Raw genomic sequence first — 17500 nt, 5'->3', positions numbered from 1 at the left:
ACGCAAGTGGCTATTGATCAGGGTTGGCTAGGACTCAGGTTTGGCTCAATCAGCGTCAGTTACCAATGAGCTGGAACTCATCCTGTACGGGGAGTTTCTATTGGTGTGCATTTTGTCGTTCTTTTAGTGCATTCTACTCTATATCTCCTTGAGTGTGTGTGTGTGTACAGAGTGGGTTAACAGAGAGCAGTAAAGCACAACCAAAACATCCTCAGCTTCCCAAATAAGTGGGAGAGGAGAAAAAAACATTTTTCAAGCCAATGCACCTCATCAGTATGTGCCATATCTGCTCAGATAAGATAAGAACTTGTTTTTGATGTATTTGTGTTTTTATCTTTCGGTTTCTAAATATCAAGGATTTGAGATCAGCTACTAAGAGTCCTGTGTTGATGTTACATGTCATCACTACAACATTAGAGCGAATGGGACTGAAAAGTGCACACCATGCATACACACACACACAACTGCCAACACAAACTGAGAATACCATGATATAGATTAGGACACATTAGGACAAAAATCGACACTGTAAACTGTAAATGATGAATGATTGTGGTTTAAATACAATGAGCATTTGTTTGATCTGACATATTCAAATAATTTAAGATACAGGTTGCAATTTGTATACACATAAAGAATAAGTGTGCATGAATTATGTGTTTGTATTATGTGGTTTGTATAACGGTCACCTGTATGTGTAGAGTCGCAGAATAGGGAGCAGTGATTGACAGGTCATTTACAATGCACCCTAGGGACTGTATGGTCCAACACACACACACACACACACACACACACACACACACACACACAGTAGAAGACGAGCTGACAACTGTTCCCATGGGACACATTCCTCATTCAAACTGTTATTGAATCAATGCTAACTATCTGGCTAATGATAGCACAGTGCTGCCCCCGCTACAGTCATTACCCCAGCAGGTACACAGCCTCTAACACACCTCTTTAACTTTATGGCCATGGAAGAATCTGCCCGTATGCAGGGAAAATTATTTAGACTGTCTAAAAACAGCATTAATGAACCAGTAGCTACATCTCATTAAATCTCGGCTACAATGTAATTGACAATCAGACCCTTTAGACCATTTTTCTTTTTACCATAATCCATCAAAGGATTTATCACAGTGAGGTTTCAATGATAGACAGAAAATAAGATGCTAGGAGATTGGGGCAGATAATAAACCTCAGATAACTAAAAGTAAATAGAAACTGAATCGATAAAGTGTGGAGGGTTTTGAATTTTAAAGATTGCTAAATCGCTCGTCAAATTCTCTAAGATTATCATGAGATTATTCCCTAATGTCCAGCCCCACATAAAATACAATAACTGCTGAAATCATAAGGGACCAAACTAATAATGACTGGTCAATATGTCAAACAAACAAGCATACTAACAAGCATACCATCTAATAAGCGGACTAGGGCCAGGAAGCTGAATCAAACCTGCAGAAGACAACGGACTGTTCTGCTGTTTTGAAGCACAAAGCAGACCATTATAATTCTTGACCGCTGAACAGCCAAACCATAATCCCATCCTCCTCTGCTGTCCGTCCTCCATGTCTAAGATCCACAGGGTGGTTTAATTAACTCGCCAGAGAGAGCGAATGTCAGCTATCAGCCACTACTCTGCGCTCCACCGCGCATAACAAACATGGAGCAGTTTTATATTGGGAAAGTGATGTGTACTCAGACGAGACGCTTAATCAAGACAAGGTCTTTAGAGTTTAGTTTGAAATAAGGGGGAGAAAAGCAAGTTTAATTAATTGTACAGTTGGTTATGCTATTGATTACAGGAAAAGGAGATAATGGCCTGAGGTAAAATAGTAGCGGGGTGTTAATCACATTAGGAGCTGTTAAAAGACAGAAACAAACTAAGAACAAAACACCAAGGGAGTTTGAAAATCGTTTATTATCCAATTTGTATGTGTTTATTTACAGACAGGGTTTTTTATGACAGAGATTTATTAAATGAGAACTGTGTGCTCGCATTCCCTGGGTTTACAATGTCTTTGAAAATAATTTGAATTTCTAAAACCTGAAAAGTATTTTCTACATTCGATATATCAAAACAGGTGAATTGAAAAACAGAGTTTTTCAAAGACCTTTCATATGCAAATGAATGTGGCCTTTGTTAAACCAGAACGTACACATAAAAATGTTTTAAAACACTACATGCTGGCGGTATGTCTGTAGGAGAATAGTACAGTTTTAAGAATGAGTAAAAAATAATATGGAAAATCTCTCAAAGATATTTTTGCTCAGTTCAGTAGCTGTAGACTGGCTATCAAATTCCCTTTTTTCACTAGGAGAACCCGATAAGGTTACTTTTATTACACTTTTTTTTTTTTCATCTTCAATGTGATATCTCACCGACATGTGACGTATCCATTCATAAAGTGACACATATGAAAAATATTGGTATTTCCATGTGGCGGGATTCAAGTATTTGTTCCTCCGAATGGCAACATGTATGGCTGCAACCTCTTTATCTACTGAAGCAGGAAGCGGAGTCAGGAAGAAACACCCGACCAACTTCATTGTACTATACTGCATTCTCCAACATCTGAAACAACCAGTTCAACCACATCATGAAGGGGGGAACGTGCCACTAACAGTGCTGGATGTTAATGCCAATATTACCATCTGCGTTGCAATAGTCAAATCCCCCTACCTCTCTTAGAAGAAAGCCCCAATAGTTAGATTAGATTGGATTGTCCGTTCAGTAAAAGCATGCGGCTACCCACACCGCTAGCTCTATTCGATGAGCCAGCAGCGCATGCACAGCCTAGTGCAATTCTTCTGGCTTTAAGTTCAATGCATTTTCTTGAACAAATTTTGTGTTCTCAATAACAGATGAAAAAGCATTTACTTGTGTTAAACAAATAACAACTCTGTTTTAGTGATGGGAAGATATTACATTGCTACTTTGTCTCTGAAATGTTTGTAAATGTTGCTCAATATTAATTGCTGCTACTTTAGCTTTCTGCTAACTTGTTCACTTCTGAGAACAAACGGCACCCTCTTATTGTCATTACACATTTTAAAAGAAGACTGACTAGTTTTAAAAATTTTATATAAATGTTGAAAACATTTATAATAAGTAATACCTGGGGCAGAAGATGAAGAACGAATCAAAAATTGTTTTTTTTTTTTTTTAAATGACCGAAATGAAACTGGAATGACGTTTCATACCAGTTCAAATTGAGTCAGATGCCACTACATCCCTGCATGTACTCAAATGTAAAAACATCTGTTTATTTTATTGCTTCTTCACCACCAGACAGCATAGCAGGTAAAAGACAGCATGGATGGAATGAGACCATTAATATTAAAAACGCTTCTGCTACATTCAGATAATAAGACCACGTTTTCCTCTGTGACTCCTAAACACATCGGGATGTGTCCCCTTCATCACCGGCCCGCTGATGAGTTCTGATACACGAGCGGCGCTTCCTTGTAACCATAACTAATCCCACTAATGGGCCTTATTCACCAATATCAACCATATTGGTTCTTGGCTCTAAACCCCAGCTGGGTTTAGAGCCAAGATGGCCGCTAGGTAGAGAATGGAACTGAAGCCATGCAGGTGTGTGTGTGTGTATGTGTGTGTGTGTGTGTGTGTGTGTGTGTGTTGACCAGGAGAGGTTGTTGCATAGGTAGGTGGAGCTGGCGTAACAGTGGTTAGAGGCAGTGGTTGAGAGGGGAGCTTCATAAGAGGGCCTTCAGAACTGGTCTCTAGCCAGGCCACCGATGTACGCCTTGTAGATGCAGTCGATGAAGGAGCTGTCCGTCTGGAACACACGCGAAAACAGACACACACACACATTTAGGATATACAGCACTATAACAACTGTAATGTTTGGCCAAAGATTTTCATATTTTTATTTTGCTACTACATATAGTTCTCTCTCTCTCTCTCTCTCTCTCTCTCTCTCTCTCTCTCTCTCTCTCTCTCTCTCTCTCTCTCTCTCTCTCTCTCTCTCTCTCTCTCTCTCTCTCTCTCTCTCTCTCTCTCTCTCTCTCTCTCTCTCTCTCTCTCTCTCTCTCTCTCTCTCTCTCTCTCTCTCTCTCTCTCTCTCTTATATACGTCTGCAGGCCCTGGTACCTGGATGAGGTGCAGCAGGGTGTCCTGGAGCTGGCTCCTGGACAGCACCACCGCCTCCTCTGGGGCGGGGGGGGCGCGGGGCGGGGCCCGGGGCGGGGCCTCCGTCCTGGGAGGGTCCTGCCGGCTTGGCCTGGGAGAAGACGCTGGGGGAGAGGAGCAGGGTGGGCGCCACGGTGGCGGGGATACGCTGGGGGGAGATGACCTGCGCAGACCAACGCAACACCCGTTAAGGATATATTAAATATGATTTTGTGCTGTGACATAAATATGGACCCACATGTATACGTTATAATTGTAGATGTTTATGGGAAATTTTCTTATGCACTTTACTATAACTTATACTTGTTATTAAATTTGGTGATTGTGAGGGGAGGGGAGAAAAATGCTATGTATCTCAACTTAAAATAAAATACACACATAGACGCAAAATAGGATAATTTAATTATATTTCTACATTATATATTACTCTGTTTTATAAGGAATGCTGCCAAAATCATTTACCGGGAAACGCATGCCCTCCTTATCGCCAGGGCCCAAGGCGGAGCCTGGGTCTTGAGTTGGTGCGGCACCCTGGAATCGAGGGGCGAACCCTGGGCCGTGCCGCGGGGCCTCGTGGGGGGCCTGGCCCTGCTCCTGCTGCACCAGCTGGAGTTTCTGGAGTAGCTCATGGGGAGCCACTCCTGGCATGTTGGTGGACGCCGCTGAGGAAGAACCAACCGGAAGGCACCATTAAGAGGAGACCCACACAGTCAAGGTGACAACTAGGAGGAAACGACCAGATGTGACATTGAGTGTCAAATGGAGTCGGGTGCAACTTAAAGGAGCCACCACTAATGGGTGATTCTTTGTACGCAGACTGTGACTATTTTTTTCATGTTGTGGATACTTATAATTATGGTGGCTAAAGCTTTGCCTTCAAATGTGGAAGGGGAAAGTTGTTTCCCATTTGAGGAGTTTTATATAACACGGTGTATAACACAGCAATTTTCATTTTCAACTTGCATTTGAAACAGCGTTTTGCCATTTGTGTGGCAAGAACATGAAATGCTTATAAGATGAGTCCACTGGACGGCAGCAGGTCTACAACCATGTGGAAGAAGACCTAACTTAATTACCTGAAGGCTGTTGGCTGCTGGGGGCCCCGGCGTCTGGGTGAGGCTTGCACGGGCTGAAGTAGACATGCTGGTTATGTTGGGGGTGGGGATAGGAGACAGACTCTACTGTGATTGGCTGGATCGGGTGTTGCATGGAAGGGATGAGGGGGGGAGGGGGGTTGGAGCAGCAGGGGGCGGTAGAGACAGGGACCTGCGCCTGGGCCTGGACCTGGACCAGGGCTAGGGCCTGGGCCTGGGCCTGGGCCTGGGCCTGGGCCTGGGCCTGGGCCTGGACCTGGGCCTGGACCTGGGCCTGGACCTGGGCTTGGGCCTGGGCCTGGGCCTGGACCTGGGCTTGGAAGAGTCTCTGGAGGTGGTCTTGCTGTGGACTCTGCTGATACTGCGGCTGATGGTGCTGCTGTGGGTGATGATGGTGCTGCTGCTGCTGCTGCTGCTGCTGCTGGTGTTGTTGCTGCTGGTGCTGCTGGAGGTGCTGGTGGTGGAGGTGCTGGTGGTGGAGGTGGTGGTGGTGCTGTTCCAGGGTTAGCCCGTTCTCACACAGCCGGTTCTCGGGAGACTCCGACACGGTGTGCAGCGAGGCGGGGGGTGGGGCTCCCAGGCCCCGCGGCCCCTGGATCAGCTTCTGGATGGCGGGGCAGAGCTGCGCCTGGCCCTGCTGAGGCTGTTGAGGCTGCTGCTGCTGAGGCTGCAGAGGCTGCTGAGGCTGATGAGGCGGGAGGGGCCCAGTGGGGCGGCCCTGAGCCCCAGCGACCACGTACGCAGAGTAGGGCGACCCTGGGGGCCCTAACACCACGGGGCCCCTCACTGCGGCGTTGGCACTCTGGAGTGCTAGGCTGGTCACCGCCGTGTCCCCCATCATCGGGCCCTTCATCAGGGGCAGAGCGCTGGGGGCGAGCGTGGCCGGGCCCCGTGTGCCTTTGGGGGCCCCCACGGGGTCGTCGTACGAGAGGGAGCGCGCCACCGCCGGCCGGCCCCCGGGTTTCTTGCTGGAACCCGACGAGGGGATAACGGCGGGCGAGGGGGCGGTGCCGGTGGGGGCCCGGGGGGAGAGGGGCCCCGTGCTGGCGGAGGGCGACGGGTGTGGAGGCTGGGAGCCGAACAGGGTGGCCAGGGAGAGGGACCGGGGCTCCCCAGGCTCGCCGTCCTGCAGAGGGAACAAAGTCACAAAATAAGTCAAAGTCAAAGTCAGCTTTATTGTCAATTACCAATTATGTACAAGAGAAATAAAGAAATCTAAGTTGCATTTGTGTCTGACCCACGGTGCAATAAAAACAAATGATACAATTTGGTAAAATGGATCAAATAAGTCATATTTACAATAAATAAATTCTAAATAGTGCAATAATTCTGAGTAGTGCAAGGTAGGCAAAACAAAATGTGTACAATAAAGTAAAAGAAGTAAATGGTCCGTTGTTCTTGGGGTCAAATGGGAAAGAGCAAGAGGGTGAGGTCATTCATAGCTGAAGAGTCAATGGTAAAAAAGTTAACAGCAACTCTTTTAAGCGAGAGTGTGATTCCAATGTGCCGTGACCTGCTATTCTCTCCTCCACCACAGGGGGGAAGCAATCGTCTGCTAATCACTTTTTCCCCCCATTCTTGTTTCATCCTCATAAATTCATTAACATATTAAGTACAAGGCTTTCTGAGTTTCAAACTTTGTGTTAGTGAGCCAGGCCTTTAAGAAGAAAGGAATAATTCAATCAGCATAATATCGGGCTATCGTTGGTCTGAAACAGTAACTTTGACAAGCAGTGTCCCAACCAGCATCATGTTTCATGATTTTTCTCTACATTGTCTGCATGTATGCCGATATTTGAGATATAGATGCACCCTACCCATTCGTTCTAATTGTACCTGCTTCTTGAGGTTGTAGCTAAAGGTCATTCATTAATTCTTCCTTTACTCTCAGATTCTCCGTCGGGGAATAAAGCGATTTGTCCAACCTTAATCTTATTGAACACTGAATGTCAGCCATCGGATTTTAGTCGATCACAGTACGACTATGTGATCATTAAAGACACGGAAAAAGCTGCATATCTGGATCAATTCTTAATCCTGGATATTTATTAAACAGATGAAGTCATGCAGGATAATAAGTACAAAGATCCCTCAAATACACATGAATCAGTGGCTATTTCAATTATAATAGCGGGAAAACAACCTTGCAAATAACAAATTTCATGTTTAGTTTAGGGTTAAATAAACTTTTTTTTGCACCGGAGGATATAATTAAAAACGGATTACAAAATTCATAAAATCCAGCCTCAAATGACAGCACTCAGTGGTCTTTGAAGTGTGTAAAAAATGAAACAAGAGCTTATAACGGCAGACTTTGATACTTTGAGACGGTATTGACATGGAAAACATAAAATCGTGATATACCATTCAATCAGAAAATTGTGATGTTTTGGATTCAAAGTATCCCAATCAACAGTGTGAACAACACATACTGAAGGTCTGACCGAGACCCAGACCCTCACCCTCAGTACCCTCCCTGACCACACAACTATCACACCCTGACCACAGCCTACAGGTGGGGGGGGGGGGGTCGCTGTACTAGAGAACGCTAGCCTGGCTATTGCCAGACCAAGCTCAATAGTAGATTGCACGTTGGTCTGGGGAGGCTGCTGTCATTTTTCTTCAGCACAGGAGGCGTGATCAACGGTCCTAGTTCAAATGACTCTGTACGCAATTGGCTGCTTGCCGTCGCTTCCCTGTAGTCATTGTGTTGAACCAGCCAATAGCACGCCAGGGGGAAAAGCCAGATTGGTGATTGGCTCCCGCAAAAGTGTATCAAAAGCAGAAAGAAATGTATTGCTCCTCTCCAGACCCTTCTGCAGGGCAAAATCAAATCGCCGTCAGAACAGGCTGGGGGTACCCAGTCTAAGAGAACACTGCATTGTGTGTGCATACCTGAGTGATAGGTTTAACTGGAATTGGTTTGATGAGGTGGGGGTTCCCAAATAGCATGCTACTGCCTCCAATCTCCTTAGGCTCTGAACTAGACTGTCCTCCCTAAGACACACAGAGGAGGAAAGGGATGAAACAGACATTTATATTTAAGGTCTCCATAAAGTAATGTTAATGGCATCGCTTTCTATGCAAAGACTTCCATTATGCTGGATTTACTGCCCCCTATTGGGGCAAGCTATCCTTCCTCATCTTTAATGTAACAATGAAACTCTGAGCAGTGGTTATTTTCGTTTGAAATCGATTCACCATGAGCGTAATCCCCTAATAAACCCTTCTGCGATACAGTCACCAAGTCCAGATTCCAACCAATCATAGCAGCGTCGGACTCTGATCTCCCTAACAAGCAGCGAGCAATGGTAGGCACACCCCAATCCCCATCAGTCCACTCTCACACCGACTGCCTTCCTCCTCCTCGTCACACTACATTACGGCTCCAAAGTCAACGGCAGGTCGATTTGAACAATTGGCAGGTAGAGAAGTCAGGGTATCACATCCGACCACTTTGCTGGTCCATTTGTCCACTCTGGCAGGTAGAAGGAATAATTCTAACAGTACATTCAGGACCGATTTAAAGCGTCTGCAAAGGTCCCCACCTTGTCGTACTCGTTGCGTGCTTTGGCCAGCATCTGCAGAATGTCCACAGGATGGCCTTCCACACCTCCTCCCACCTCTCCTCCTCCTCCTCCCCCTGCTCCGACACCCCCTCCTGGGGCGAGCGGGGGCAGGCCCCCCTGGGTCTGGGCCAGCGCCTGCTCCTGCTGGGTCAGACTGCACACAAACCTCATCTTTACATACTTCTTTGGTTTCATACATATATATATATATTTTTTAAATTATGTTATGCATAATATTTAAGATTCTGATAACTAGCCCCCCCTCTTCCAATTACAATTTACAAACAAAATAATGAAGAAAATGAGAAGTAAGATATTATGAATTCATGTTTTGTCTTTGTTAATTTTTTTCTACTGCGTTTGGACTTAATAAAATTTTTGTTTTATATATATATATATATATATAATAAATAAAACTAAAGTTAACAAAAATGTAATAAAGTCAAAACAAAGTCAGTTGTTTTCTTATTTGATTTCTCTTCTCATTCTGCACCAATACACCACATACTACTGCTTGTGTGTGAACCCTTTGGGACTACAACTCTTTGTGATTTTGATGATCACCAGCAGAGCCAGCGGCTGAGGCTCTGAATCACACTGCGATGGTCGCCTGCACTCGGCTGAGTGGGGTGCGGTGGATGACAATGAGGAGTACTCACGTTTTCATCCGCTGTGCGATGCGCTGGCAGTCTTGTTTATCGTAGAACCAGATCCCATGGATAACAACTGTGGAGGAACCATGGGAAATATGTTAATAGCCTTCCCTGGAAATACAGGGACAAACTGACAGACAGACAGAGATCCACCAGAGACGTCTCCCACTTCTCTTGGGATGCGCTGTACCATTAAGAGGAGGACAGACTGCAGCCAGTCTGTCCTCAACCCCAACCATGAGTGCCTTAATGTAAACAATGGACGGACATCCAGCTGACGACTGTTCAGAGACACTGAAGATATCTGAATATCACTATTGTCATCATTTAGCAGACGCTTTTTGCGCTTTTGCAGAGAGACAAAGTGATTTCAGATGCATTGAGGAGCAGGTAGGGGTTAGGGGGTATCTTGTCTAGGGATGCCCACAGGTAGAATGCAGACACTGGGATTCAAACTCAGAACCTTTCAGCTGGGGGCCAAACACCCTGACTACTATATATCCTATATCCATGTGGCGTTTTGTATTTATTATTGATCAAATCAATGAACTACACCTTGAGAGTACAGTTCCTCTGCCAAAACATGAGTGTACCCATGTTGAGCCTGAGACGTCATTGTAAACAGACTATAATTAACTGTGCTGGGTAAAAAGCGTATGACTGCCCTGTGGGACATTAACATTCACTCATACCCACTTAAGGAACCACTGGGGCGTGCTGACGTGGATCCCAGCACGGCTGCTACCAAGATGTAGAGATACTACTCTCAGTGCAGTGGAGGAAACAGAACACTATGTTGGGAATGTATTATTAGATCCTACTTCATAGTGTGTGTGGGTCTGACTCCTTGTTCAACCACTATGTATGTATCATGTAATACTAACAAAAGTCCACACACAAATATACACAGTTGACCTAAGATGGACAGGTTGCTAGTGAGAGAGAGACGGAGAGAGAGAGAGAGAGACACAAAGAGCGAGAGATACATAGACACAGAGAGCGAGAGAGAGACCCAGAGAGCGAGAGAGATGGGGTCCCTGCTTGGGTAGGAAGTCTGCAAAAATAACCACACACACACACACACACACACACACACACACACACACACACACACACACACACACACACACACACACACACACACACACACACACACACACACACACACACACACACACACACACACACACACACACACACACAGAGCCTGGGAAAACCAGTCCCAGATAAGTAAGAGCAGAGCGGGACCACCAGAGCCAGGACCACTTACTGTTCTCAGAGTGGATGAACGTCTGACCCAGTCGGACAACGCCTGAACAGATTAAACTGAGAAGAACCGTTCTAAGTCCAGTACTGAGCGCAAGGAACCAGGGCTGCTCATATGAAGCATGAGACAAGCATGAGATAGAGGAAAAAGAGTGTGTCTGAAACTGAAATTAATAACTATACGATATAAAGCCAGTGTCGAGGGATGCATCGCTACAAAGAGAGAAATCTAAAATAGAATAAGAGTCAGATCTTCAAAGGGAAAACTATCTTCAAGCGTTGTTGGGACAACTTCAGTCGCAGCCCCAGTAAGTAACACTTGGCTTTCTCAACCACCGGGAGATAAACACACCACCTCGGAGGATTGAGATAAGTCGGCGAGGAAGCCCAGCCATCGCCCTTCCCCATCGCGTTGGTGACTCAGACGAGATAGAGATACCGAAGAGGAAAGGTTCTACAATTAACCACACTGAGGTTACTTGTGATAGGTTGTGTGGGTGAGAGGGACAGAGAGGGAGAAAAATAGAGGGAGTGGAAGTGAGAGAAATTGTGGCCAATCTCAGTAGAGGAAGGTCTCAGTGTATCAGTGGAGCTTAGACCCGGTGGAACCCAGACTGCCCACCAACACACACAGACAACGTCCGTGTGGTGGTACCCATGTCTCTGGTTTGTCTTCTTTAAGATTAGTTTAAAATCAAACATTGTAATTAGTTTTTTTCTGATCGTTTTAGTTATGCAACTCCTTTTTTGCCGTCTTGAGCTACTTTTTTGTTTTGTTTTGAATATCGAAGTGGGATCAGCCGTGCTTTCCCAGCATGGAGACACATTGATGATGGCTTAAGACCAAACTACTCCTCCGGGACATCCTTGCTATTCTTTGCGGACTGCCTATGTTTGGTTTACTTTTAGTACAGTCGAAAGAGCCGGAGCAGTAGCTAGCAGTCGTCCAAACAAGGATTACATTGCGTTTTACTGCATGTCTGTCCGATACCGGAGTCAAGAACCTGCTTTACCAAACACTCACAGAAGTCCCCTCTACATCACCACTTGTTTTTAACCGGCTGCAGGCTTCCTCCAAGTTTTACCAAGTGTCTGTGTTTCTGTTAATAAAATCCACATGAAGTACTTTCCTCCATCCAGATCCACTGGCACCCTCACTTAGACACTAAAGGCTACGGACTCTGAAAAAACGCGTGCCGCGTTTAGCTCGTGGAGCCCAGCGCTACAGAGGTGATTACAGCTAATGGTGTCGTCCTGACAGTGAGCAGACCGCTCAAAGGCTCACAGGAGCAACATTACGTGCCCAGACCCCCCAGTGGCATTGGGCCCACTAGTAGGATACCCTGGGCTATGAAAGGGTCTGATCTCTGATGCAAGAGCTGTTTGCTGATGTGAAGTTACCCCGGCGGCTGAGAACGTCAACCCACAGTTACGTTTTGGAGGTTCACTTTTAAGCCGTCGTTGGGATCGGGTTGGGAAGAGCGCGGCCACAGCCATGCTGCGAAGCTTGTTCCAGAGGAAACCCAAGCATGAGCGTCTGGAAGAGGAGCCGGAGGTTCGCTACAAAGGCCTGCAGGTGTCCGAGACGGAGCTGGGATACACATTCGTACGGCCTGGAGGTAAGACAGTCTTTACACGTAGAATACTGGCGAAATGCAGATCTGCTGAGAGATCTGCTCACTGATTGTGTTAATAACTGCTGAGAGACTTTTCCTTAATAAAAAGATTATGCTCAAGAAATATTCTGAGTACCACATAATCAGATAATGTAAACACAATCGCAAATGTCAAGCAATGTCAAGCTATTTTTTTTCCGCAGTAACGGTCCATACAAATACGTTATTATATATTATATTTTGAAATGATAACCCCAGCAGATGGGAACACAAACCATGATTAATGATAAAGATATAAGATGTAAACATCCTCAATAAACTGCATTCTAGGACATCACATGGTCATAATAAATTGGTCGCAGCTACCAAAGTGCCCAGTCCTGAGAAGGCGGTAGTAGCATGGGAGAGTTTGAGGTTCACCATCATGAGTATGTTCTACACCCAGAGGTCAGGCCGTTACGTGTTCCCGCCACTGTGTAAATCAGCACTTAAGACAGTTCAATCCAAAACAACAATCTCATGTTCAGATCCGCTCATTCTCGCCGTGGGCCGCCGGCCAGCCACCATCTCCGTGTATCTGCTCCCAAAGTATAATTTCTGTTTGGGTAAGGTTTACCAGAAGAGTAATAAAATGTAGCGGAGGCTAGGCCCAGTCTTCCCGGAATCGTTATCCTATTCTGTGGCGTCTCCAGCCTCCTGGTTTTTATTTTTAGCCCCAGAGCACCACCACTCTGTGCCAACTGCCCATTCCGGCTGGTTCCCGCAGCACGAATCAGTAGGAGCTGTTTGTCTAGCGATAAGATTCCACGGTCCCGGAGCTCAGAGGTCAGCCCTGCGAGAGGGGCGGGCGGTGGGCAGTAAAGGGGTGGACAACATGAGCTAAAAGGGTCCGTAGCGGACTGTAGACACTTGTTATGGGGGTTCAGACAGCTCTGGATGGGGTGGATGTGTACATGGTTGGATGGGGTGGATGTGTGTATGGTTGGATGGGGTGGATGTGTGTATGGTTGGATGGGATGGATGTGTGTATGGTTGGATGTGTGTATGGTTGGATGGGGTGGATGTGTGTATGGTTGGATGGGATGGATGTGTGTATGGTTGGATGGGATGGATGTGTGTATGGTTGGATGTGTGTATGGTTGGATGGGGTGGATGTGTGTATGGTTGGATGGGGTGGATGTGTGTGTGGTTGGATGTGTGGATGGTTGGATGGGGTGGATGTGTGTGTGGTTGGATGGGGTGGATGTGTGTAAGGTTGGATGGGGTGGATGTGTGTGTGGTTGGATGGGGTGGATGTGTGTATGGTTGGATGGGGTGGATGTGTGTGTGGTTGGATGGGGTGGATGTGTGTATGGTTGGATGGGGTGGATGTGTGCGTGGTTGGATGGGGTGGATGTGTGTATGGTTGGATGGGGTGGATGTGTGCGTGGTTGTCATGTTGATGTGTGAATTGTAGGGACAACACCGTTTACGGAGGAAACCACACAAAACAACTAGCAGAAGAAACACCTTAAGTGAATACACTTCAGAAGTAAATGTGAATTTTCATAGGCCCTGAATAAATAAATGCAGACCAATTAAATATGATGCACCGAATGCCTCTAGCCTGCGAGAGAACAGCCACATAACCTCAGAGTAGGTGATAGCCGTTTTGTTTAAATTAATCAGTCGAGGCCTTGGCTGGCCTTCCACAGACGTGACCAGACTACCCAACAACTACACAGCTCAGCAGCGGCTGTCTGGGGCTTCCCCATAGCTGGCAAAGCCGAATAACAACTAGCGATTCATACACAGTTGTGCTCTGTTTGGTCCCAAATTCACTTTTAGTATTTTCTTTGTTTACCTGACAAATGGTCAAATGCTGGGGTTAAATTTTGAATTACTGGTCCCCAAGACTTTAATTAACACGAATGAGACCAAATGTAGTTTGGTGGTCGACATTATTTTCGTGTGGAATTAAGAATAGAGTTCATTCACCACAATCAGACTGGACCACAAACACTCCATAGTCACCATTTATAGCATATTTACAATAAGCAAGCAGATGAGTCACCCTTGACTCGACTGGTTACTCACAGATCTTACTGGTGTCTCACTCATGTGTATCCATAACACAGGCAGGACACTGGAATGCATCGCTGTCTAAATACAACATTCCACCTGCCTCGGACAAAGCCTGACGAAGAGTCTTGTGGATGAAGACGAGAAAAAAATTGATGTGTGTGCATGTGTGTGTTTATGTTATCAGTGAATGTCAATGTTTATCTAATCTCTTCCAGCCAGATATGCAGTGCTTGGGTGGGTGTGTGTGTGTGTGTGTGTGTGTGTGCGGCTGCTGTCTATTGTGTTACTGGTGTTACTGATGTCTTGAAGATATGGTCATAGATATCCATGTTTATATATATTTTTCTAAATTGTATTTCTGCATGCATGTTTCAAAGAGAGAGACAGAGAGAACACTGTATAGCCACTTGAAAACCTCTGCTCCTTATAAGGAGCTCCTGGTTGGTGCTCAGCAGTACAATACAGACTATACTATGCCTCCATGTTAATCTGTTCATAAACACGGAATAAAGGATGCCACTTATGTCACAGGGTAAACAGTGGTAAGCAACGGCGCCATCTTGCTTACCCAATACTAAAGTGCATGAGAGATAAAATGGAAACCCTTTCCTTTGTGCACATACTGTATGTTTGGTAAAAATATTGTAAGACTTATAGCGTTGGATATTCTGCTGGAGTGAGCCGGCGTACAGTTTGTTAGGCCGATTTAGTCTCAGCCTCTTCCATTCATTTGAACTACATCAACATGTGACTCTGAGTCCTGAACGTCTGAGGCACAGAGCAAGTTGAGCCGTGTAGAGTCTTGAAGGAGCACATGACGATTCTCATTGGCTGTCAGCATTGTGATTGATATGTAGACGTAGCTCTGGCATGTCTTTGGTGCATCAGGTTTATTCTTATATTGACATCCATGGGTTTATCAAGTCTGTTGGGGGGTATACCTTCTTTGCTCATATACCGCTGAGCATTGACTGTAATCATAATTTAAACTCACATTTGCTCCATTGCTGGTCTGTTTTCTAGAAATGCTTTTCCTGGTGTACTGTCTGTGACTGGTCCTGCTTAACGTCAATTCCAGAAGAAGTATATGGTTCTTGAAGCAGCTCATCAATGTTGTGTCCCAGACTTTCCGTATGGAAAGGTTGGCTCTGTGAGAATAGGTCAACTCCAGCCCATACAGCTTTTAACAAAGACTAGTGTTAGGCCAACTCCAGTACTATACAACTCTTTAACAATGGCCCTTTTCTTCTCCCTGAGATGTCATCTTATCAGGTAATGACCCCGCCAGGTGCTAAATATTTAAAGCATCCATGCTTTAAAGAGAGTAAGCCTTCCTGTGTACGGAGAAGTCTGCACTAGTATGAATGTCATGAAGTGCCATGTAGTAGGCAACAGAATGAATGTCATGAAGTGCCATGTAGTAGGAAACAGATGTCCACTTTTCCATGTAGTCATAATTCACAACCGAAACTGCAATCTGGGTACGCAATATGGTGACAGGAACAGATTTACTGGACAGGACAGGAACGAGATATCACGTGACTGCAATCAGCCATGACAGTACTGATAATTATAGTGATAATTGCTAAAATAACTCTTAGTCTCTGACCAGCGACACATTGTGAAATATGCCACATAGCTAGCAGAACACAAAGCCACAACTTGGTTTTCACTCTGCTAAATTCTGCCTATTAATATCCTATTGGAGATCTCAATTGATTCAATACAGTTAAGAATCCACACTCACAGGCAGCTTTGGTCTAGCTCTGACAGTGTTATCATGATTCATTTTCTTATTAAACAAATTTTAGAGAAACAGAGCAATTAACTTAAAAACCCACCCACTCAAAATACATCAGAAAGTCGAGTCGATATTATTTTATTAAACCACTGAAACCATCGCAGGGACAGTATCCTGTTACATCTCTGCTAAATTGAACACAAGGGTAAGCTCAAAAATATTTATAATAGTTATACTTTTCTGCTTATTAGTGTGAGAACTTTTTACATAAAATTAAATTAATATGATGTATTCCCGTTTACAGCTGTCCATAGTTAAGCAAAAATGCCATCCTTATGCTTAATGGGGATTGAGGCTTGTTGAAGGGTACAGAATACTGTCTGGAAAACACAATTTGTTATGTTACAAGCAGCAGACAGCAGATTTCGATCTTAAAGTCTCATAGGTCAAATGTTTGGCACAGTTGTGTGCAAGTCTGTCTGGTGCTGTGGAAGAGCAGTGTGTGTGTGTGTGTGTGTGTGTGTGTGTGTGTGTGTGTGTGTGTGTGTGTGTGTGTGTGTGTGTGTGTGTGTGTGGCACATGCAGTACTTACAGCGTGCATTGCGGTAGAGGAGGAATGGGTCTTGGAGTTGGAAGTCCAGCTCCTTTGTGATTGGTTCTGTCAGGTTCTCCATGCTCAACCTGTTCATGATGGTGAAGCCATGCCTGGGAGATGCCAGTCTAAAGGATAGACGGAGTATATGTATGGAGAATACACCCAAGAGTCCTGTTATAATAATGTATTAACATGGTAGAAGCAGCTTATGGAGGACTTAACCATTTTCTTCAAAAAGAGTTTTCAAAAAAAATAATCAAGCTATACAGTTGTTCTATAAGGTTGTTGTTGTTTTTATCCTGTGTAATTATAACTTAGTTATGTTATTCAATGAAGTGTCTACTATTGAAACTGTGTTTCATTGATATATCTGAAATATCTGAACATCTCTATAAGAATAAAAAAAATCATAATATTGTTTGTCTAGCTTTTACGCCCAGACAATCAATATTTGTGTAGTTGTATCCTAGTAGATTTGAATCCCTTTGCGGCCTGCTAAATTGTGAAGGGTATTTGCCAGTATTTATAAACTGTTATTACACTTCCTTTGTAAGCCTGATAAGGTCATACTATCATTCAAGAAAAAGCAAAAAAAAAAAAAAGGCTCATATTTATTCATCCTTTTAAAAAAAGGCTATAGATAGCGTCTCAGAAACATAAATAACAGAACAAGAGATAAGAATCCTACATTACCTTGTATAGACAAACAGAGTCCCCTCCACCTCTGTCTTTTCCTGCAGACA

General features: G+C 44.7%; 2 protein-coding genes across 2 annotated transcripts in view; one reads left to right on the top strand and one right to left on the bottom strand.

Moving 5' to 3' along the window:
* Nucleotides 1-1928: 1928 nt before the first annotated feature.
* The window catches only part of dcp1b (decapping mRNA 1B), a 16661-nt gene continuing 1089 nt past the window's right edge, over nt 1929-17500 (bottom strand). Inside the window, 10 exon segments of the mRNA XM_084483019.1 lie at nt 1929-3806; nt 4121-4183; nt 4185-4322; nt 4622-4821; nt 5236-6379; nt 8149-8250; nt 8802-8976; nt 9482-9548; nt 16755-16882; nt 17451-17491. Coding sequence (XP_084339145.1) covers nt 3738-3806; nt 4121-4183; nt 4185-4322; nt 4622-4821; nt 5236-6379; nt 8149-8250; nt 8802-8976; nt 9482-9548; nt 16755-16882; nt 17451-17491 — 2127 coding nt within the window. The 3' untranslated portion in view covers nt 1929-3737.
* Nucleotides 12237-17500, top strand: part of cacna1c (calcium channel, voltage-dependent, L type, alpha 1C subunit) — a gene marked incomplete at both ends in the record, with an annotated part of 190169 nt that continues 184905 nt past the window's right edge. Inside the window, 1 exon segment of the mRNA XM_084483013.1 lies at nt 12237-12360. Within this exon segment, the coding sequence (XP_084339139.1) occupies nt 12237-12360 (124 nt within the window).

The sequence above is a fragment of the Micromesistius poutassou genome (assembly GCF_964030765.1).
Source record: "Micromesistius poutassou genome assembly, chromosome: 18".
In the NCBI taxonomy this organism is placed as follows: Eukaryota; Metazoa; Chordata; class Actinopteri; order Gadiformes; family Gadidae; genus Micromesistius; species Micromesistius poutassou.
The sequence above is the reverse complement of the archived record's forward strand: the minus strand, read 5'-3'. Positions and strand labels throughout refer to the sequence as shown.